At 44.2% G+C, this 22,426-nt stretch overlaps 3 protein-coding genes across 5 annotated transcripts; 2 read left to right on the forward strand and 1 right to left on the reverse strand.

The window, feature by feature from the left end:
- The first annotated feature begins 232 nt into the window (after nucleotides 1-232).
- On the forward strand, nucleotides 233-4,931 carry LOC4326552 (NADP-dependent malic enzyme). Its single transcript, XM_015758567.3, has 19 exons — nucleotides 233-478; nucleotides 866-986; nucleotides 1,074-1,148; nucleotides 1,268-1,419; nucleotides 1,576-1,681; nucleotides 1,814-1,879; nucleotides 1,967-2,062; nucleotides 2,169-2,240; nucleotides 2,330-2,413; nucleotides 2,552-2,650; nucleotides 3,126-3,173; nucleotides 3,262-3,315; nucleotides 3,396-3,494; nucleotides 3,587-3,676; nucleotides 3,776-3,853; nucleotides 3,989-4,063; nucleotides 4,211-4,301; nucleotides 4,419-4,547; nucleotides 4,640-4,931. Exons 1-19 carry the CDS (start codon nucleotides 345-347, stop codon nucleotides 4,726-4,728), a joined length of 1,758 nt encoding a protein of 585 aa, XP_015614053.1. The 5' UTR covers nucleotides 233-344; the 3' UTR covers nucleotides 4,729-4,931.
- LOC4326165 (uncharacterized) lies at nucleotides 2,409-11,637 on the reverse strand. Its single transcript, XM_015758577.3, has 11 exons — nucleotides 11,412-11,637; nucleotides 10,665-10,750; nucleotides 10,514-10,591; nucleotides 10,115-10,227; nucleotides 9,977-10,042; nucleotides 9,158-9,259; nucleotides 8,524-9,049; nucleotides 8,163-8,368; nucleotides 7,465-7,607; nucleotides 6,859-7,015; nucleotides 2,409-2,812 (listed from the first exon to the last, which is right to left on the reverse strand). Exons 1-10 carry the CDS (start codon nucleotides 11,549-11,551, stop codon nucleotides 6,868-6,870), a joined length of 1,608 nt encoding a protein of 535 aa, XP_015614063.1. The 5' UTR covers nucleotides 11,552-11,637; the 3' UTR covers nucleotides 2,409-2,812; nucleotides 6,859-6,867.
- Nucleotides 11,638-13,248: 1,611 nt separating this feature from the next.
- On the forward strand, nucleotides 13,249-18,624 carry LOC4326166 (pseudo histidine-containing phosphotransfer protein 1). Of its 3 annotated transcripts, XM_066304770.1 has the most exons (7): nucleotides 13,249-13,447; nucleotides 16,370-16,859; nucleotides 17,052-17,182; nucleotides 17,318-17,386; nucleotides 17,939-18,010; nucleotides 18,134-18,206; nucleotides 18,308-18,624. In XM_066304770.1, exons 2-7 carry the CDS (start codon nucleotides 16,800-16,802, stop codon nucleotides 18,356-18,358), a joined length of 456 nt encoding a protein of 151 aa, XP_066160867.1. In that variant the 5' UTR covers nucleotides 13,249-13,447; nucleotides 16,370-16,799; the 3' UTR covers nucleotides 18,359-18,624. The 3 variants fall into 3 exon arrangements, with proteins under 3 accessions (XP_066160867.1, XP_015621910.1, NP_001388547.1); XM_015766424.3 differs by lacking the exon at nucleotides 16,370-16,859; NM_001401618.1 differs by lacking the exon at nucleotides 13,249-13,447 and having other exon boundaries at nucleotides 13,572-16,859; nucleotides 18,308-18,618.
- Nucleotides 18,625-22,426: the final 3,802 nt, after the last annotated feature.

The following is a 22,426-nucleotide window of genomic DNA, read 5'->3' on the forward strand; positions in this document are numbered from 1 at the left end:
TGGAGGAAAAAAGGCCCACGATTTTGCCAATCCAGCCACAGGTGCGGCCCGGACTGGCCGGCCCGGCCCCGTGTAACTCTCCAGAAACCGGCCTAACCGCGGGGGTTACGTGGCGCCACCTCTCCTGCGACGTGTCCCCGGACAAGCGGGCGGCGGCGTCATCGTGGCCTCGGCGCCCGCCGCGCGGCGCGCGGGCGCGCTCCTATGTACGCTGCTGGCACGGGGCTCCTCCAGGCCTCCAGCTACTACGCGTCGTGGCTTCTCGCGCTGCATTCCGAGAGACGACGAAGCGGTGGTGGTGGTGGCGGCGGCGCTGCAGGCAAGGCGCGAGGACGGTGAGCGGCATGGCGGGGCGAGGAGAGGGGAACGGCGCTGCGACGATGGCGGGGGTGGCCACCGGTGGCGTGGAGGACGCCTACGGCGAGGACCGCGCCACCGAGGACCAGCCCATCACGCCGTGGGCCGTCTGCGTCGCCAGGTATGCATGGCTTGTGCCTTGTGATCTTCTGTTCTTGCGTCGGGACAAAATGGTTTTACATGTGTGCATGCGCCATTTGAAGAAGCTTTGCCAACGTATCAGACTTTCAGTACTGAACTAATGATTATTGATTAAGTGATTAGTGATTTCACTAGTACTAGTAGCTTTGAGCTTATCTGGGCTCAATTTGAGATTTTCCTATCACACGATCTCGCATAGTCATTTCAACATATTCCTAGTTACTTCATGAATTCGTTTGAACTATGAGCAATCAACCACTAACCAGACCATGATAAGCCCAGTCCAGCTCTAAACTAAGAAAGTAAACGACCAGTCTACACATATGTGATCTGGTGTTAATTTTGTGATTGCTACTTGGTTTTTTAGCGGTCACTCTCTGCTGAGGGATCCACGGCACAACAAGGGGCTATCATTCACGGAGAAAGAGCGAGACGCCCACTACCTGCGGGGTTTGCTGCCTCCAGTCGTGCTCTCCCAAGAACTTCAGGTTTGCTCCCTTCCACTTCCCCAGCGCTCGATTCATCTGATAACATTGTCGGTAGACGTTTCTCACTGAAGCGTGCATCACCTGCAGGAGAAGAGGCTTCTGCAAAATGTGCGGCAGTTTCAGGTTCCTCTGCAACGTTACATGGCTCTGATGGACCTTCAGGTGTGCTCTGGCTTCATCTTGTTTAGAGAAAGCGTCAGAAGGGTAGAAGAAAACTAGATATCGGTTGCAGTTTACTAGGCACGGATGTCATGTTGTTCCGGTGGACGGTTGGTTTGCAGGAGAGGAATGAGAGGCTTTTCTACAAGCTCCTGATCGACAACGTTGAGGAATTGCTCCCCGTTGTGTACACGCCGACGGTGGGCGAGGCTTGCCAGAAGTACGGGTCAATCTTTAGACGACCACAGGGTCTGTACATCAGTCTTAAAGAGAAGTATGTTTCTTCCATCATTTGTATCTGTTGCTCATTTCTGTTGGTAGTTTGCCCCTTCACCTTATGTTAATTTTTACTTATTTTGAACAAACTGATGGCAGAAGTTTGAGGTGTAAATCATCTTCAATTTTCTAAAATGAGGTGCTTTTGTACCAGGGGGAGAATATTGGAGTTACTGAGGAACTGGCCAGAGAAGAGCATTCAGGTTATTGTTGTTACTGATGGTGAGCGCATTTTAGGTCTCGGGGATCTTGGTTGCCAGGTCAGTAAATTAGTCCTGACATTTGTGCTTTGATAAGGATCCTTCATGCATTTGGATTGTTTAAAGTGCTATTACTTTGCTGCTTAACATGACTTTTTTTTCCATGTTCGTTGAAAATTGCAACATATATAGGGTATGGGAATCCCTGTGGGAAAGCTTGCACTATACACAGCCCTTGGAGGTGTCCGGCCTTCTGCTGTAAGTTATTTTCATTTCAATTGTTTTCTTCAGCAATGAGCAGAATAGCAGATTGATGTAGCATTTTCCCACCATTTTGCATTCCAGTGCTTACCTATCACCATTGATGTGGGAACAAACAATGAGGATTTACTGAAGGACGAGTTCTACATTGGATTAAGACAAAAACGAGCCACTGGCCAGGTTTCATGCTTATTTCTTGGATATGCTCATTCAGTTTTCATGAATGATATGTAACAATATGGTTGTGATTTCAGTCATGAAAGTTGGTTTTTATTTCTTTAATTAGGAATATAGTGATCTTCTGGATGAATTCATGGCTGCTATTAAGCAGAACTATGGACAGAAGGTGCTAGTCCAGGTATGGAAATGTTAAAAGGAAAGAGGAAAACTTTGGTCTGTAAATGAGCTGTTCCTATGGGCAATTGTTCAATTTGTTTTATTTTACAGTTTGAAGACTTCGCAAATTACAATGCATTTACCCTTCTTGAGAAGTACCGTGCAAACAATCTTGTCTTCAATGATGATATTCAGGTAGTAGGTTCAGATCTCACTTTTTTACTCTTCGTATTGGTCTCGTTACAGTTCCTAAATGAAAGCGAACTAGTGAATGTGCATTTATACTGGGTTTCACAACAATAGGAGTAAACCATGAAACTGTGGTGTAAACAGGGAACGGCTGCTGTAGTGCTTGCAGGCCTCATTGCTGCTCAGAAATTTGTCAGTGGGACTTTAGCTGATCACACATTCTTATTCTTTGGCGCAGGAGAGGTAAGCTGACCTTCCCTTTCAGTGATATGGAGGGTGCATTCTGCATTGCTCACATTTACTTTAGACTGCTGCAACATGTCTGAACTCTGAACATCCATCTATACATCGCGTATTGTATTATAAGAATATACATTGAGTATTGCTTTTACATTCCTGTCATAACTGTAGCAATGAATAATTGAAGATAGTCAGTAACAAAAAAAAAACATAAATAGTTGGACTGATTATCCTATCAGTAGAGTTGGTTAGCCATAGGAATAGGACTTATCACAATTCAAAACTTCAGTTGTTCAGAAACCTTTTCTGTTTCTTGCTAGTTGAGATGCAAAAAAGTTTTTTTTTTTGCTTGAATAGTGAATAATCTAAGCATGCCACCAGTAAATTAGTGATTTGACTCTTAATCACCGACGAGCAAAAATTTGTTCTATCATGTAAAACCTATAGATTGTTCCAAATAGATTACCTGTTCTTGCAGGCTGGTACAGGCATTGCTGAACTAGTGGCTCTCGAGATATCAAATCAGGTAACTCGATTGCTAGCTTCACCTAATTTGATTTTTGGTAATTTGTCTATGATGGCTCAATTAATCGTTAGCTATGATTTTTTTTCAGTCCAAAGTTCCAGTGGAAGATGCTCGCAAAAAGATCTGGCTACTTGATTCAAAGGTTAATATAATAATGATATCGCAGTGTTAACTTGCATCCTTTGGTAATTGGACCATTGAGAGTTGATTTATGCATTGCAGGGGTTGATTGTCAGTTCACGTAAAGATTCTCTTCAGCCCTTTAAGAAGCGATATGCCCATGAGCATGAACCAGTCAAAGATCTACTGGATGCTGTTAAGGTGCAAAACTTGAACCATAAGAGATGCATATTATATCAGTATACATTTTTCTTTCAGGCACCACCACACTAGACTGATTTGTATCTTTTTAGGTTATCAAACCGACTGCATTGATAGGTTCAGCTGGTGTGGGTCAAAGTTTCACAAAAGAGGTGATTGAGGCTATGAGTTCAATTAATGAGGTAACAATAAAATCATTGACCTCTTCAGATAATTGACTCATAATAAGTCACATTAATGACACATTCAAGAACTGAAAGCTTGGTTCCAATATAATGCAGAGACCAATCATCCTCGCACTATCCAATCCAACATCACAATCTGAATGTACTGCTGAACAGGCATATTCATGGAGTAAGGTGATATTCCATGTGCAACCTCACGCCATCTATGATCTATCCCATTGAGATCAACACATATATGAACTATAAACTTCTGTAAATTATGTCACAAGCATTTATGCTTTATAACTTATCAAATGATACATCATGCAGGGCCGTGCAATATTTGGGAGTGGAAGTCCATTTGATCCAGTTAAATACAATGACAAGCTTTTCGTGCCTGCACAGGTTAGGGATATTACCTTTGCGCACGACATGTGCAGTTCTCAATTATTATTATTTTTTTGATAAATCACTGGAGGGGAGAGATTCCCCACCTGAATTTTAGTTCTCAGGTTTTTGACAATTTAAACATACTCTTTACCCTTTGAATAGGCAAACAATGCATATATATTCCCAGGATTTGGCCTAGGCGTAGTGATTTCAGGAGCGATAAGGGTGAAAGATGAAATGATCCTTGCTGCTGGTAAATGCATTCTATATGAGCCCAAGAGTTTTTTTTCCCATCCACTTTACTAATGTGCTAACCACGCTATTGTTGTTTTCTTGCTTGTTTTGTTTTTGCCTTCATGGCATTGGACAGCTGAAGGCTTAGCTGACCAGGTGACCCCAGAGCATGTTGACAAAGGCCTTATTTATCCACCCTTTTCCTGCATCAGGAAGATATCAGCCAACATCGCAGCCCGCGTTGCTGCAAAAGCCTATGACCTTGGTAATATTTGTTCCTTTTGATGTGGTTCATTAGCACGCTAGCTAAAACAAGATGCTCGCATACCAACAGTTATTTCGCACTTCTGTATGCAGGATTGGCTAGCCATCTCCCTCGCCCAAAAGACTTGGTGAAGTACGCTGAGAGCTGCATGTACAGCCCCATTTACCGTTCTTATAGATGAAGTGATGCTCACCTTAGTGTACAGCTTCATTTGGCTACAGCATGCTGTCTTGTATTACAGTAATAATTTGCGGTTGGACCTATATCGTACGGCAGTAGCATTTTATCCCTGAACTGTGCTTGTACATATTTGCCCTGTCATCATGTAATAAATAACCCAAGTCTGCTATTGCAGAATTTGGTTCAGTATGATTTTACTTTGTATATGGCATTGCTCGTACGATTGCAACAAAGGTGTATACACTATCCACACACGGATGAACATGTTTGTTTTTGCATTTTTTAACGAAAGCATCAAGGCACATTCTGTGATATATGTACAATTTTCTGGGCATGTGCCAGATGCTGGACCATGGCAGCTGGGGCACGATAAGTGGGGTAATACGCAGGCATCTATGTTATTGACAAACTCTCGCGTCTAATACAAGAAAGCCGCACGATTAGCAAAGCTAGCATACCGAATCTTATAAGGAGGGGAGAAAAGAGCCAAGGGAAAAACCTGATCCCCGCGTCGCTCTCGCGTCGGGCGGCTCGGGGGCGAAAAACCCTAGCCGCCCGCGCCTTCTCTCCCTCCCTCTCCCCACCTCGCCGCCGCTGGAGCCCGCCAGCGGCGAAGCCAGCAGCGGGCAGGGAAGGTGGCGGCGAGGCTTTCTTCTCTTCGTAGCGTCTCCCTCCTCGGCGCGAAGGACGAAGACGACGAAGCTCCCCACCGGTGTGGTCCATGGCGGCTACGGCGGCAAGGTGGGGAGGAGGCGGCGGATCCGGAGCCCCCATGGCCGGATCCGGCCCTCCCTCGCCTGGATCTGCCCGGCGGCGGCGCGAGAAGGCCTGAGGTGGCGCGACGGCATGCGGTCGTGGTGGCGGCCGGTGGCAAGGCGGCGAGGCGGCGGCCGGCTGCGGCTAGGCCGGCCCGGCACGGGCGCGGAGGCGGCGGACAGCTGCGGCTCGGCGTAGAGGCGGTTCGTCAGCGGCGGGCGCAGGCGGCGGATGGCCGCGGCTCGTCGTGGCCGGCCGGGTCGCGGAGGTGGCGGGCGCTCGGAGGCGGCGGGCAGCTAAGCCTGCCCGGAGCGGCGGCGGCGCCCCCGCTCACTCGCTCGGCCTGGCCGCCCGGCGCCAGCCCATGGCGCGGTGGGTCATCCAGGCCTCGGTGGCGACTCGGCGTGGTGGCTGGGCAGCCGGGATGCCGTCGCGGTGGCCAGGTGAGGCGCGGCGGCCGGACTTCGCGGGCGCCGGCGGGTGGCGCCGGTCCGAAGCAGCAGCACCACTGGCGGCCAAGTGGCAGTGCAAAGGGAGCTAGCGGCGGTGGGTCGTCTTCCTCGTTGCCGGTCGGCACCCTCAGCCTTCGTGGAGCTCCTCCCCTTCTTTGCGGGGAGTTTCTAGGTTGGATTGAGGCGGCAGCTCGTCAGTGGGGGAAGCTCAGGCTGCCGAAGCAATGCCACCTAGTCCCGGGTTCTCCTTCGGCCAAATATGGCGAGGCGGCCGGCGGGTGGTGGAACGGAGGAGTCCTGGGCCAGTTTTCAGGGGTGGTGGTTCGTTGAAGTCGACCGACGGAGGGGTGTCGGTGCGGTGTGGTGGATGCCACGTGCTGCCATTTGTCCGTGTGGTGGTTCTGAGTTGGTGGACGGCGATCTGCAGTCAAGGTCGTAGGGTCCCAGGCGAAAGCTTAGTCCGGTGGTTCACCGGGCCGGCAGCGGCTACGTCTTCGGGCGTCGTAATCTCCTTGGAGCGTTGTCGAGGGTTACCCTCTCCCTTTCTTGGCGAGCTTCTCTAGGTAAAAACCACATCTTTTTAGATGGGCGATGGCGGCATCCTGGATGTCGTGACCACCATGGTGGCATCGTTTTTCGAAGCCTCGTCTCTGTGGTGTTGCCGTAGGCCTAGCGGCGTTCGGCCACGCTCAGCGAGGGTCGTTTGGTGCTAGGTTTCACCCTCAGCGGTTTGTGCTTGGGTGGTAGCGCGTGGTGTGTGGCAATGCACCTTGGTGCATTTTGATGTTTTTTCTCTTGTAACTTTTATTTCTTGTTAATATATTCGGTTGGCCTCCTTCGGCCTTCCCGGTGAAAAAAAAAAGAATCTTATAAGGAAATTAAAGGCAGACCTATACGAATTACAAAATGGGGCCCTGACTTACTGTTAAGGTTCAGTTATGTCCTGATTGTGTGTCATCTGAAACTTGGGAGCTGCGTAATCCCCAGAAGGATTTTGGAAGCAGATTTGTCTTCTCCGCCCTGAACAGCCAGCCTATGTTGGACTCACAGGCAGCACAGAGAGCAATCGTCCACGTATAACTGCAAAAAATACAGGTCTTTGTGTTAGCAGCGTATACTCTCCCCATCTAAAAGTATAACTTCTAACATTCAAAATTTATTCCAAAATATAATTCCTTAACTACATTATCTTATCAACCAATTACAACTTTTCACCTTTTAATATCACCACCTACTTTATTTTCTTAACCAAACACAATCTTTCCTCATTTAATTTCATCCACTTTCTTAATGCATGTGCCTAACCCTAAAACTTTTATATTTTAGAATGGAGGTAATAACAGAGTGCAGGTATGATAGTTGCGTATGGAAGAACACAGGAAATTGCTGCTAACTGAACACCTGTGATTTGCAAGTAACAACGGGATCAAACAGAACGAATAACAATGTTCATTTCTTCTGTTAATGATAGGCTGGATTTCAAACCTTTTTTGAGTAATAGAGTTTAGTAGAATATATTAGAATCATACCCTGGAAACAAACTGTGAGCTTTGGAAGGAGCGCCACGGAGTGCAAGACCAGTTGCATTGTACACTGTCATCATCTCTTGCCCACAGCTGAACTGCTTGACATAAGCACCGACAGGGCCATCACTACGTCTTGAGATAAGAGCCTGCGACAAGAAATGGAATTGTTGCCATATTAGTCAAAACTTGAAAGTATTCCAAGAAGTTCTGTTACAAATCCAGTTTAAATCAACCAGTGAGATCCAGCCCTTTAGAGGTAGAGAAGAAGCGATTAAAAGAACATGTCCCTTTGTCATTTACATAATGATTCAGAGAACTGAATCATGACTTAGATATCACCTGTAAATCAGAATACTAGTGTGCTTTGATGATCAAAACCCTGTCTCTCGGAAATCCTGGTAGTATGGTACCATGGTTGTTTAAAACACAGGCAACAACCAACAGATATCTGGATGAAGCGGTATGATTAAATATCGTTACTATTGCTTATCCTGCAGCCATGGTATGGTGTAGCAAACCAACTACAACTCTACCATATGTTTGCGACAGCAACCAAAGACAGGTAAGCCCACAAGTTATAGCCAAGTGCAAGTGTGAAACTGCAGCAATCAAGATTAAAACACCGGATAATTGGAAAAATAAGCTTGAATTATGATCAGAACTTCAGTGGAATCACATTTTAAAAAATAATTAATCATTACCAGGCAATTTCTGCATCTTATGATGTTAAAGGCCTTGAGTAGCTGGATCTCTTTCTGTAGCCGATATGAGATACCATCGATCTCAAGCAATTCTTGTCTCACAGAACATGACATGGGAAGTTTGCTTCCAATGTGATATGACAAAATATCTGGTTTTCTCACATAATCATCCATGCTTGGATTTACAACTATTTGTCTCCACAAATCTGCCACAAAACCAATTTAATGTCATGCATACATCACATCTTAATCATAGTAACAAATGACATGTTAGCCAGTGGGAAAGAATATTATTTGGCTAAAGAATGCATGAATACAAGACAAAACGGATTGAAATAGCTGTAGTGAAATAATTCAATACCTGCCACTCTGCGAGCAAGGGAATATGAATCGTACATTTCATAAGCCCAGCGAGGCCAAAATGACAATGGAGCCTGCAATGCCAGCTTTGAACTATAAGCAGCACAGAACCGCCTGCGTTGTTCAGCACCTTTGTTTTTTGTTGGTAAAGATTTTGGGGATTGAAAGCAAGGTTCACCCTTGCCTCTTGTGTTGCTATGCTTGACTGGATTCTCTAATTCAGCATTTCTTTTCACAGAATCATACTTCTGCCAAGACTGTTCAAGCATGAGATCTTCATCTTCATTTGAGGAACAGTATGTTCTTGCATCTGTTACTGAATGTTCACTTGAAGTACTAGTGGATGATAGAGAATCCCAATCTTGATCAGAGTTCACATGATCATCTTGTCTGAAACAAGATGTACCCAAACTGAGTAACGATGTGCCACACTGGTTGAAAATATAATTTGTAGCTAACTGGCCAAATGCATCTCTTGGAGTTCTCTGAGGTGTATCTTCTTCGATAATTTGTACTTCACCCCATTGCTGCCCATGGTTAATAAAATGGAATTATATGCTCTCTTACCACTACTTCATAGGACAATCATTTGCAGTTCAGAACATCTTATTTCTCAACCAAATGTTAGAACTTACAACGTCATCAGCATCGATCCAACGGCGTCTAAGGCGAAAACGGTTCTGACCACGTGTGACAACATTTGATGAGCCATCATCAAGTTGTTTAATGTGATGTATCTATGACATAAAACAAAATCAAAAGCTGATGTGACTATCCAGAAGAAATTATTAATTTCACTGCTTCACAGTTCAGTTGAAGATAAATGATTTAAGGAAAAAGATAACTTCAGCCATATTTCAAATGATCAAGTTCATATCTGTTGGGCTCATTTATAAAATTTATAGAAGTTCATATCTATAATATGAAGATCATGTGTGTAGTGCATATTTGTGCCCAAGGATATTGTATTATTGTGCAGCATAGAACTAGAAGGAACAACATATAACCGCACAGATAAGATCAAATATGGTGATCATGATGTCCTAGTAAGACATTTGTGACTGCAGTCAACTATAGCTGTGCATACTACGTGATATCTAGAAATGAATGGACAGGTCCTGTGATAATTCATCGTCTCTTTCTGCAGAATTGATGTATATCTTTTCAATGGCATGGGTATTTGCAAACGCTATCTCAGACAAGCATATAACTTTTCTCTTTTTTAGTTTTTTTTTTGTCCGACCTTACTACCTGACCACTGCAAACTCTATCTTAGTTTGGTGTTTTTGCAGCAAAATAGGTCACAAAAGAAACCAAAAGGAGGATCAGAAGATTAAAATGCAAAAGGGAAACATAACACAGACAACAGAAATTCAGAAATGAGCAAATATGCAAGATGAAACTTCAAGGCACAGATATCATTCTAGTTTGAATGAGCTTTATGAAAAATACACCTCCGCTGTTGTCCCAACTGAAGCAATAGCATGGTGTCCATCATTAGTGTGTTGATAAACATGAACCTGACATTGGAGAATTGCCATTAAAAACAAAGCTAGAACAAAGGCAGCAGAACAAGGACAAGTGACACGCACCACACCTATCATGCATGGAGCGTCAACATGATTGACAGCCTTGTCAACAGCTGTCAAAGATCTAGGCTGAACTACTCTAATAGGCAGGATAGCTTCAGGAAACAAAACAACACCTGCAAAAGTTGCAAACTATTAGCCTTTAATACAGGCAGCTATGTTTACAGATGCCAACTAAATGTGTGACTGTTCAAGAGTAAGATGAAAGAATGGCAAGGATGCGTACATGTCATGTATACTTTGTTGGTTTGCAATAGGACACAACTTTAGCAAGTTCAGCATTCAATATTAGGCACGACATGGATCAGCTAACAACACTTGAGATTGAATTGGGTGTTTAAAGCTTAGATTGAGATAAGCTCTATACTATTATGTTGGAACACAGGGTTATAGGAATGCTACCTTGAAGATAAAACATTGGTAAACAGAGAACCACACCACCATCCAAGAAAGCAAATCTGCCTGGGGCATCATGAACCTCTGGTGCGGAAACAAACTTGTAAGTGTTGCAGCTAGAATCAGGAAATATACTAACATAAGCATGAATGCTTACCACCATCACAGGTGGGCAGCGAAACCACAGACGTATTGAATGCAAGTGCTTCAGAAGTTCTAGATCCTCCATCCCCATGAGTGTTTCTGTAAAAATAAGAATTAAATAAGTGGCAAAAAATTACATCTGTTGATTACCAACGAACTTGAGGGGTGAAAAATTTAGACTGTATGGTATGTTGGGGAAAGGCACATTCCATCATGAATACCATTAATGGTAGTTAAGCGAAAACGTAAGTAACATGTAAACTACCTCATCACTCCATAAAACCCAAAACATGTCAGCAAAATCATGAATTGCTGAGTTATATCAGCAAAATCTAAGTACCATACGATGCCAAACTGAGTAGATTTTGTGCAATCTATTCAAATAGTGTGGAAATGCCCTATGGGATGAACAAATTAACTTGGGGAAAGCCACAAGCATTAAACAAACCGGGTCTAACTTCTACATCCTAGCAAGCGGTTGTCTAATCTGTTTTCATCCTAACCTGTGGAAAATTCCCCAACCCTAACCTCCATGGCCTCTGTCTGGATTCAGGCTACTTTGGGAAGGCGCAACTTAACATTTGATTTCATTTCAGAATAGTTGCTAGCAACGAGCAGCTCTCGCGGCGTCAATCCTCTCGCCGTATCAACGCGAAAGCCAACTCCCGCACCGAAATGTGTAACAGTGTAAGGCACGGTTTAAGCAAACCATGGGTGGATAGCGGAAATGGCAAAGGAGAAGCGAGTTTAGCGTTTGGACCTGAGAAAGGTGTCGACTTCGGAGGAGGAGGATGAGCCGGCGTCGTCGACCTCCTCGACCTGGAGCTCCTCCATGTCAAGCTCCAGGATCTGCTCCACCTGCCTCCGCTCCCTCTCCAGGATCCAGTCCGGCTCCGCCATTCCGCCCCGCCGCCGCCGCCGCCTGGGCTCACTGGCTTAGGGTGAAGCCGTGTGGGGAAGGTCGGCGAAAGAGTTTTCCGGCCTCCACCTCCTCCCGGGCTTTCGCTTCGCCCGGATTCAAATACAGTGTTTTTGGTTTGAGAAATTTTAGGGATACTATGGTGGGATGGGATGAAGCTAAAAAACAAGGGTTAGAAACTGTATATAGTTGGGAAAAAGCAAGTGGTTGATTTTTCTTATTTTTTTTTCACATGCATAGGCATTTGAATTTTCAAGTTCAGATACTCCACGAGGACAGTAAAATTTAGGAGATGTTAAAACAAACAAAAGGTAAAGGGGTTGAAATTTCATTATAAATTTCAGTTCACTGTAAAGACATTATTGTTCTCTCCCCATTCAATATACTTTCAGTTTTTACACTTTCATCTTTATTATAGAAAAAAGGATAAAAAATAAAAATAAAAAGATACAAAACAGGCAATTTTTAGATTAAATAGTTGCTATAATCTTAACGTTTAGATATGGATATATCTACTAGTTTAAAAGTGGAGTAGTTCTTCTTCCGTCCTCTCATCCCAACATGCGCAGTATGTTCGTATGTGAAAAATAATCACAGTTCCTTTCTATTTATATGGACCTAATCTGTTAACATACGGACACGTAGTCTATATCCAAATATATGACGTAGGCTGTGTTTAGTTTCTAAAATTGGGGAGAAGTTTGGAGAAATTTGGTAGTTTGAAAAAAAGTTAGGAGTTTATGTGTGTAGGAAAGTTTTGGATGTGATGTGATGGAAAGTTGGGAGTTGGGAAGAAGTTTGGTATGAACTAAACAGGCCCGCAGTCTATTTTAACTCTGTGAACCTGATTCATTACGATATACTATTTGTCTGGTAATCAAATGGCTTGTTCGGGGAGGAAGAGAGGGGAAGCTTCTAACTGTTGTAGCTTATCCCATAACCAGAAACTCTCTTTCAGCTTTTGGTTTAGATTCTGATAAATTATAGTTGTAGAATTCAGAAAATGAACTAGAAACCAAATTCTTACAAGTTAACTATCAAACAGTTTGCTTCTCACAATTTTAAGTTTCTTTAGGGCCCTTTTGAATTGGAGGAAAAACATAGAAATTTAAGAGGATTTCAATCCTATAGGAAAATTTCCTATGATGCCCTTTGAAATAAAGGATTGAATCATATTCAATCCTTTAAAATTCCTATGGAATGGATAACCATATAGAGATTTTAGAGAAAATTTAGCAAGAGCTTCAACTTCTTGGTAACTTTCCTTTGAGTCTATCTTTCTCATCCAATTCCTACGTTTTTTCTGCGGTTCAATCAAATGGTCATTCATGTGTTTTTTCTTATGTTTTGCAATCCTCTAATTTACACTTCTATTTCTATCAAAATTCTATGTTTTTTCTATTCCAATGTTTTCTCAATTCTACGATTTAAAGGGCCTTAAATGAAAAAAAAATTTACGGGGCGTCGCACGACAGATTCGTGCTTTGAGATTTGTAAGAGGCCTTGAATGGCCTGGGTGGCCGGACTGAATTCAGCCTAGCTTCGCATAGAAATTACACGGGCCAATCCTCTTCCACCCATCGGGTCCTAGGACTCCAAACCACACACCATAGGCCCGGCCCGAACGCCTAGCCGAGCCACTTGACTTAACCACGGTCGCCGCAAAGTTGCCAGTCTTGCCACTGCGGGCCTGCGGCACGGGCACCACCGCACCAGTGCCACCACCCACGGCGAGCCTTCGCCGCGAGCTCGCCCTCTCTCCAAACCTCCCCGCGCGCGGCGGCGTCGCCGGCCAGCCCAACGCTGCCACCCGCGAGGCCCCCGCCGCCGCCGTCTCCTCCGCCCGGCGAGTCGTCGTCGTCTCTCCCTCCCTCGCGGTAACTCCCCTTACACCACAGCTGATCGCATCATCGAATCACTCTCGCGGTCCTGGGCTATCCCCTCATCTCACTCCCAATCTCAGCGGAGGCGCCGCACTCGCCCCCCCCCCCCCCCCCCCCCCCGCCGCTTCTTTTTTCCCCGCGCGTCTTTTCGGCCTCTCCACCCTTTGGTCTAATCCCCCGGATGCGGAGCCTGCGGCTGCGCTCCGGTCGACGTCGAGGCGAGAGCGGAGGGGATCAGGCCGGCGCGCTCATCCTGTCGTGGGTGGATGCCAACTATAGGGTTTGCTTTCGAGGAATCAATCGTGTCGGCCCCTCGGCTCCCCATTGGTCGGTATACCTTGCTTCCTTTGCTGGATCCCTCGCGGATGTCGCTCGAGAGAATCGTTTCTCGTGTGACCTCGAATCAATCAAGGAAGCTGGCCGGTATAGCTAAATACCGTGTTATTTTTATTTTCTAGTACTGGAACGATAAAGGCTGCGCAAACTTGGATATTTGATCGAACTTCGAGACTTTAGTGTTGGGTTCTTTCGCACATCATGTATTCCTTTATGGAAAGGAGTCACTGGTTTTTGGTTCTGGTGATGAAGCTACTCCAGTGTCTCCTTGCTCTATTGGAGCTCACTGCATGTGGCTCTACTCCAGTGCTATGTTATACATCATGAGAAGTTGGGAGATTTTCTAGTTGATAATCTCAGTTATAGCCTGACCTCTAGATCTACCTGAGCTTCTATGAGGTATACGGCGGAGGTTAATCTAATTGATTATCATAGTTTGTTTTTAAATGCATATTTTTCGCGATTTCCAAATGTGTTTCGAAAGTGAGCAGGATATGAGGCAAATAGACGCACACGTATGGAAACCAATTCTAAGGTGACAAAAGCATTGGAGCATTAGACTATACGTACAAAACGCAACCATAGAAGCATCTCTCTTTTTGGGGAACCGTAGATGATAAAGCTACATATACACTTTTGGAGGGTACTGGGAGAAAATCTAGGTCATGTTGGGCACACGATACTGGTTTTAGATTGTTGAAAGTGCATGTGTTGATGCTATAAAAGGATTGTTGACAACGTGGTCACGCACAAGCCATGGAGTGTCAATAACCTTGATGCGTGGAAGCAGATATGTGATGCATGGATATAAAATTGTCTTTGATCTCTCCCATTTCCATTTGCCTAATCCATTTGCAGAGGGGCATAAGGCTATAGCAAATGCTATAGTATGATAATTTCATTTATGAGAAAGGCCAAATCCCTTATAGCTTTGTCTTGAGACTTATTTGCACCTCACTCATCTATATGCATGATATAGCAGTTTGAGTATCATATTTGTTTTTTTCAACTGAAACTAATGTTTATATCAACATGGTATTATACCTAAAATAATGACCACAGGAATTTTCTGATTTACATTTTGATGAACTTTGGAGCCATAAGTACTATTGGAGTATTGGACTTGTCACGCATGAACTCATAGGGAAACATTACCATCTATATACCTACGTCTTATCTGTATCAACTTTTAGAGTGTTACCATGGTTACCTGTAAGCATGCTGTTAAGATTTTAAAAAAATACTGAAATATGTCTTATGTTATGTGAGAATACAATCCCTCACCGTGCTTTGTAAAAAGGATGTTTTGTGATGTTTGCCACAAGAATGATCTTGCAGAAAGGAACAATGTTGTCATAAGAATGTTCAGTATAGAAAGAGAAGGCATGTTTTTCTGTAGTGATGAATGATGGACCGCTATGCTTTTTTATCCTTTTATAAATGTACACATCAAGTAGGGAAGGTATTGACTGTGCAGATTGTATGTAGACAAGATATGTAGTTCACGCATTCGTGGCCTCAGCAGTGACTCATCCAGAATGCGTCTTTTCTGATCCATTCCCTGTATAGGTGTTTTGGTTATTTCGATATTTTTTAATCCATGTCAGATTCTCTTATCAAGTTGTGATGTTGATTGGAGGTCAGGAGCAATCATCGGATCAATGATTGAATGAATCTCTTTTACTCCTTTTGTGAAAGTTTGTTGGTTCTGACACGTGGTCCAATGTGTTGAGAGAGTCTTGGTTTTTTAACAATTGGAAGGAACTGTTGGTGCCTGTTTCTCTGTCTACTTTTCTTTTGCTGGGGCTCAAAGTAAGCATCAGTGGGCCTATTCTAATTCCCCATCGTTCTCTCAGATTTTATCTCCACATTTTGTTTGAACTTTGAGGGGCACAAAAAGATATATTGTTCTATCTTTCCCCTCCTTGTCTGGTTACATAAGATAATTTCTTTTGAAATATTAGGATAAGTTTTCACTTAAAGCTGATGGTATTCTTCACCTACAAAGCTGTTAATCAATAGCCAAAGAAGAGATTGGTGTAAAGTTACTAGTTTTATTTGTAGGTTTTAACTTCAGTTCCTAGTAGATATTAATTGAACTACAATTTAGTATTTATTGGAACAGAATGAGAGCATTATTTTTCTACATTTGTGCAAAATACCTCGTTGGTTGTACTAAATCATCAAATAGGGGTGTTACTAGTTTACTCAGCCCGCTCGAAACTGGAAATCAATGAGTTTAGGCAGTGATTACCTTAGCTTCTAGTTGAGCATGCCAGAAAACAGACTACCACCGATTTTGAATGGTAAATTCAAAACTGGGAATGAACAGCCCTACTTCAAAAACATTTTGAGGAGTTAATGTAACACTACCATCTGCAGACTCCATTCAGCCTACCATCTACAGACTCCATTCAGCCTTCCAGGCCCTGTGGTTGGCTGGTAACAGAATTATGTCCAAACCATTGTTCTGTTATGAGTTCCCCAATTGTAGGGATTTCATCTTATTTAATGGTAGAACAATCACGTGTATGATTAATTTACTTCTGAACCATGACTTTTTTCCATGTGATACATTAGGAACATAACTACCTTTGGGCAGTTGATCAGTTGATGCAGTGACATATACTATTATGAAGAGTGTGATCCATATCAGAACCGTTAATGGTTTCTTCATGCATATGCATACTTACACATCATACATCTTATAAAGAGCTACAGCCTACAGGTATCTGTATCTATTCAAGTCATTCTCCAAAATATGGATAACAAATATGGATAGCTTATGCACACCGTGGCAATCAAATCACCTGTGCATGCAAGATGCCAACCTTTGCTATCCAGAAGTTAGAATATCTGCACTTTTTCTTATGTTCCCTCTACTATATAAACTCATCCCATGTTCGACTTTGTATATCCATAGCTCCCACAAGTCATATGTTCATCATTAAGTGTGTTCCAACCTGTAACGGCTTCACTTTGTCACATATTTCCTCATTCATTCATATAAATGGATTATTCTAATTTGCGTCGCCAAGCTGCATCCATGAAAAAGAGCCTCTTTGATCAGGCTAGTATCCTATTCTCTGGAGTTCTTTTTTTTCCCTTTCAACAGTAATCTTATGTGTGCTCAGGGTGTGTCGACCATATTAGGTCTTATGCTGGAAGTGTCCACATCTGATCCCATTTTCAGTATTCTACTGCTCTTTCATGTAATTCTTTGACAGATGTGCTGATTCAGCAAATTATATTTTGATGGCAGGGATACCTAGATGAGCAATTTTGTCAGGTGGAAGATTTGCAGGATGAAGCTAGTCCTAATTTTGTGGAAGAAGTTGTTACTTTGTTTTTTAAGGACTCGGGCAGGCTAATGTCAAACATTGAGCAAGCTCTGTAAGTAATAAAAAGTACTTGAAGTTCCATATGCAGCATGAGACATTTTTTCTGAAAATATGATCTGTAGGGTTTAGGCTACACAGGAAATGTTGCTAAGAGGGGCTGACTAACTGAGATTTGAAAACACTGCAGGGAGAAGTACCCAAGAGATTTCAACAGGTGGGATACATATATGCAGCAACTAAAAGGCAGCTGTTCCAGGTAGTTCCTGATTTGCTTCTAGTTCTATGTAATATCTTTGTTGTAGTGCATATGATGCACAAAGGGTGTCAGATTCAGCAGCGCCAACCTTTAGTTCATTGTGGCATGAACCATGGGAACTGACATGATACAGAGTTTAGTTAAGCATCTTGGGAAGCCAAGGCACTCTCTTTTGCACCATCTCTTTCTATCTAAAGTCTTGCATATCACAGTTAATTGGTCAGCTTTCCATCTCCCTTTTGGTTTATATGAAAGTGAAACCACCCAGTTAAGTGTCTTGCTCATAAAAGCTCTGTATGCATTAATGCATGTCCACTGAAGTTAAAATAATGTTTTGAGGAGACCTCATACTGCAGAGAAATCCATCTGCTTTAATCGGCCAATTGACCGCTAAATATGCATACTGTTGCCAACTAAAAACTCGAAGTGTATCGACCTTTTTGAAGCATCTCATGCTTCTGATCTCATTTGGCATGATGTATAGAAAGCACGAGACTGTTTTTAATTCGATGTATCATTGATCTATCATTGACATTACACAACTTGGTGCAGCATCGGCGCTTCTAGGATGAAGAATGAGTGCATGTCGTTCAGGGATAGTTGTGGCCAAGGAAATGTTGAAGGGTAGGGTCTCTCTTATATATGTCACTTCACACTATTGTTATTTTTGAAATTGAACAATTATGTTCCCACGGTGAAAACAGTCACTGTTTAATATCTATACGCCTTCCATATTTTGTGATGCAGTTGCATGAGGTCTTTCCAGAAAGTGAAGCGGGAGCATGCTGTCCTGAGGCAGAAACTAGAATCCTATTTCCAGGTAACCTTCACCCTTCACCTGCTCCGTTGCTGTGCCATGAAAATTTATCATTACCTCTAGTATAGTTGTAGTATCTCTGAATGTGTTGATATGTGTTTCAGCTGCTAAGACAAGCTGGCCCCGCTGGAGCTGCCACTAGGCCTGTCATGTAAGAACCGGCTATTCGCATTCTGCAAGGCGCACTGCTGCTCTTCCAGCATCTTCGATATGCTGGTCCTGCTGACATTATAACTAGGCCAGCATATAAGTTTGTAGCCTGTCGGTACCCGACGCCTCTACGGCAATAGCCAATGGATGTGCCACACTTAAATACGCTTGTATAAGTATTAAAGTGAAATAAGAAGAGATGACAGACTGGATGTACTATCGTGTAAGTAATACGAGCATGAAACATGATATCACTTACTGGTTTACAGTATAGCTTCAGTGTTCTGAGCGTGTGAATTGTGATATCTATGTAGTCTTGAGCAAACGTCGTCGTCGTGTGCCTGTGTATTTCGGTGCTTTTTCGGTTATCAGAGAGCGTATCACATAACGAGTGGCCAGTGTTTTGTGTTGGACTGATACTTTTGCTTATGCCCGTCATGTGGCGGATGCGGAAGCTTTTCACTCTAGGCTGTGAATTACGGGGTCTGAGTGATGATGGGTGCATAATGCATTTTCTTCAGGGCTCATATTGGCCATGCCTCTGGTTCTGTTCTGCCAACCCTGTTTCTCTTCTCTGAAGCATGCTGAAATTGTTTCCCGATTTACAAAGCATTCAGATTCTGGGATCAAAATGGATCTTTCAATCAATCTATCGTTCATTTGCACAGTTGTGTTCGTGTACATGGGCGGAAGAACAGAAAGGCATCCTTGCCGACGACCGCCTCGCAAAGAAGCCGTCACGTCAGTATTCCATGGAAAAAGGCTCCGCTACGAACCGAGCCATCCCGGATTTTCGATCGGCGGCGGCCATGAGTGACGCGATGCGCCGCGCGCGGCGGAGGAGCCCCTGCCACGCGCGCAACACCCGGAACGGCACGCGACGCGCCGGCGCACGGCCTGATCCAGAGCCTTCGAGGCAACCTATCCGTGTACTAGGAGGCAGGAGCCTGAGCGTCGACGAAACTTGGGTCACGTCGCCGGCGGCCGCCGTGTTCCTGCGCCACGGCGAAACCCGGGCCCCGGCGTTTGCACTTGGCACAGCGGGACGGAGACGAGGGGAGGATGATATGAGCGTGATACGATAATCTATCGTTCGAGGATTGTACTCCCTCCATCCAAGTTACACCTATTAAAATTAAATCATATGTTATAAAATAAAGAAGTGAATGTAAATATGCAACCAATAAGTATTTAGATGGCTCCTTGGATTCTAATAAAATATTTAATTTATCTCTTCATTTAAGTCTTGAATGCATAAAAGCTATAAATAGGTACAACTTATTTATAAAAAAAAAATCAAATGTGACTTTTATGGATGGAGAGAGTATTTGTGAAAGTGCATCTCCCTTGCGCCGTTTTGGATCGAGATCAGATCCGACGGTTCACGCGAACCTAGAGAATAGGATCGCGGCCGTTGATAGTTTTTTTTCGCCATACGTCCTTCGATAATTAGGGCCTCTTTTGCAAAAGTGCAGTGTGCATTTTCCTACCTCGATCTATGCCGTGATAGCCGACCCTGAATAGGATCTAGTGTCAGGCCGTGTTCTTTTCTCCAACAAAAACTGGATAAACTTTTGGATAAAAGTGTCACTTTTTTAAACTACTAAACGGTGTGTTTCGTGTGACAACTTTCTATATGAAAGTTGTTCTAAAATATAAGATTAATCCATTTTTCAAGTTTGTAATAATTAAAACTCAATTAATCACACGTTATTACCACCTCGTTTTATGTGAAACATTTAATCTTTATCTTCATCTTCATCTTCAGGTGATTCAAACACCACCTAATTTACGATCCAACTGGTGATTTGTCAGGTCTAAGAAAAGGGACCCTATGAAATTGTGCAATTCTCCCGGCGAAGTCACCCGGAAGACCGAAACGTCTTTCGGTGCCGAACGATGGCAATCACCGTGGAGTGGAACGGACGTGAGGGAGCTCGATTCACAGAGAGACCCGGAGGTGATGCACTGAAAATCGAAGATATTAGGATGGAGGATGGCGAGCCATCGAAAACCAAGGGAGCAAAGGGGCGAAGTGGCGTCAGGCATTGGGGGCTCGCCAAAGATGATCACGGCACGACAAGGATCCACGGCTTGGGTCCATCGCGTGACGTCGAGCTTCTCCATTGGCCTATTTCTCAGGCATTGAGAGAACGGCGTACGAGTAGTGGCTGCCCACTGCTTAGGTAGTCATTCAAAATAGAGTCTAGACCTCATATAGACTTGCAACAAGAGGATGGCCACACAGCGCCCATTGCCCCCTCTGCCGAACAACGAATGAATCGGCACTCCACCTTCTTTCCCAATGTAGATACACCAAAAGAGTATGGACGCTCCTAGCCTCCTGGGTGGCTTACCAGCAGTTGGACCCAAGCCAATGGGAGCCTTGCCTATCTGTACAAGGCTGGTGGGAGATGCTTGCTAACAAAAGAGAGGTTCCTAAGAAAGGGCTGCGTAGCTTGATTCTTCTGGTGGTCTGGGAAATCTGGAAAGAAAGGAACCAATGAGTGTTTGAACACAAGGAAGTTACGACACCTAGCCTTGTGGCAAAAATAAAGGAGGAAGCAAGAACTTGGGCACTGACCTACGTTACCTGGATATGGCTTACAGGCCATTTATTCGTACCAAATACGATATCGGATATGTCTGGATACGTATCGAGCAATTTCCTGATTTTCAGATAATTAAAACAATTCAGATACATGTTTGATATGTTTTAACCCTCCTTCGATCAAATCCACCCAGTACCGAGCCAAATCTACGCTCCCACAGTGCCACCTTCCCCAACTCATGTTCGGTTGCTCGCTGCAGCCTCGTCCTCTACACTGTTCGCCGTTGTTGCACAGAACCGCCGTCCGTCGGGCACTGTTGCATCATGCGCCCTAGCGATGTCGCCGCCACATGCCGGGTGCAGGCGTGCAGCTGCATCACCGCCGCGCCCGGCGGCACAGGCCTCCTCCGTGAGATGGCCGGCCTAAGTTCCCGCTGATGGGTGCACATCCACACAGGCGCAGCACCTCCATCGCTAGTCTTAAGAGGCGGAGGCCAACCGGCCAGGTTATCAGGGCCACCACCGCCCAAGGCAGGCACAACATCCAGCATCGAAGCACCGAGCATATTTTTCTTTGTTCTCCTGACCATCTTATCTTAGGCAAATCCACTTCTCTAGTGTTCTAACGTACCTTGCTTGATCTGCAATGCTTGTATTAGTTTAGGACAAATATTCTCGTTTTTGTTACATCCAAGTGCTTCTGTGCAGCTAGGACATCTAGCAATCCCCATGCGGCTCCTAATGTTGACGCACATTCATCAGGAGCAACTACATATGATTGGACTATTAATTTGTGCTTTGTGTACTATTAATTTGTAGTCTTACACTTGATTACACCCAATTTATAATCCCTTCGTCAAATAGAATAGAGAATTGGAGAAGATTGTCATGGAACGGACTGCTCTAATACTAGTATTATATTGCTATTTTCGTACAAAAACTCCTTAATTTTCTATATTTCTAATATATAAAAAATATATAAACGTATCCCCGTAGACTTAGTTTCTTGGAAAATGACGTATAGGCACTGACAGGAGAAAAAAAAGCTTCAGGAGCTCCTCTCGACATCCTTATAGCTCTGTACAGTCTTTTCACCTTATTTATAGGGATTGTATTTTCCTCCTATATATAACGAAATAGCACAATCTCTTTCTTTCTGATTCATTGAAGAAAAAAAAAGTAGTGGCTGCCCATCAACACGACCACGCCAGACGCAACAGATCCTTTTTAAAAAGGAACACGGCCTACCTGGGCCGCGACCGCGAGGAGGAGCAGCCGAGCAGGGAGAGCCGTGCGAGCACGCACGCACGCAGCGGGACGAGATCACGGGGAGCGCCGCAGACCGAGTGGGGCGTGTACAACAACCCCCCACCACCCCCCCGCCCCGCGCGACGTGACGACCCAGCCGCTGACGATGCCGGCCATCACCCGGGCAAAAGGGTCATATCTTAAACTTAAGATCGCGGCATCGCATCAATCCTATGGCAGCGGTGTACTGGTGTAGACAGTACACTGATGCTGT

This window comes from Oryza sativa, chromosome 1 (assembly GCF_034140825.1).
Source record: "Oryza sativa Japonica Group chromosome 1, ASM3414082v1".
Lineage (NCBI taxonomy): Eukaryota > Viridiplantae > Streptophyta > Magnoliopsida > Poales > Poaceae > Oryza > Oryza sativa.

Bases quoted from the DNA above. Each gene is read 5' to 3' on its own strand.
- LOC4326552 (XM_015758567.3), top strand. From the start codon at position 345: ATGGCGGGGCGAGGAGAGGGGAACGGCGCTGCGACGATGGCGGGGGTG. The intron at 479-865 runs GTATGCATGGCT...TTGGTTTTTTAG, and splicing joins TGGGCCGTCTGCGTCGCCAG to CGGTCACTCTCTGCTGAGGG. The intron at 3,677-3,775 runs GTAACAATAAAA...AATATAATGCAG, and splicing joins CTATGAGTTCAATTAATGAG to AGACCAATCATCCTCGCACT.
- LOC4326165 (XM_015758577.3), bottom strand. From the start codon at position 11,551: ATGGCGGAGCCGGACTGGATCCTGGAGAGGGAGCGGAGGCAGGTGGAG. The intron at 10,751-11,411 runs GTCCAAACGCTA...TTATTTTTACAG, and splicing joins GAAGTCGACACCTTTCTCAG to AAACACTCATGGGGATGGAG. The intron at 7,608-8,162 runs GTAATGATTAAT...TTCTTGTCGCAG, and splicing joins TAAGATGCAGAAATTGCCTG to GCTCTTATCTCAAGACGTAG.
- LOC4326166 (XM_066304770.1), top strand. From the start codon at position 16,800: ATGGATTATTCTAATTTGCGTCGCCAAGCTGCATCCATGAAAAAGAGC. The intron at 16,860-17,051 runs GCTAGTATCCTA...TTTTGATGGCAG, and splicing joins AAAAGAGCCTCTTTGATCAG to GGATACCTAGATGAGCAATT. The intron at 18,207-18,307 runs GTAACCTTCACC...TATGTGTTTCAG, and splicing joins AACTAGAATCCTATTTCCAG to CTGCTAAGACAAGCTGGCCC.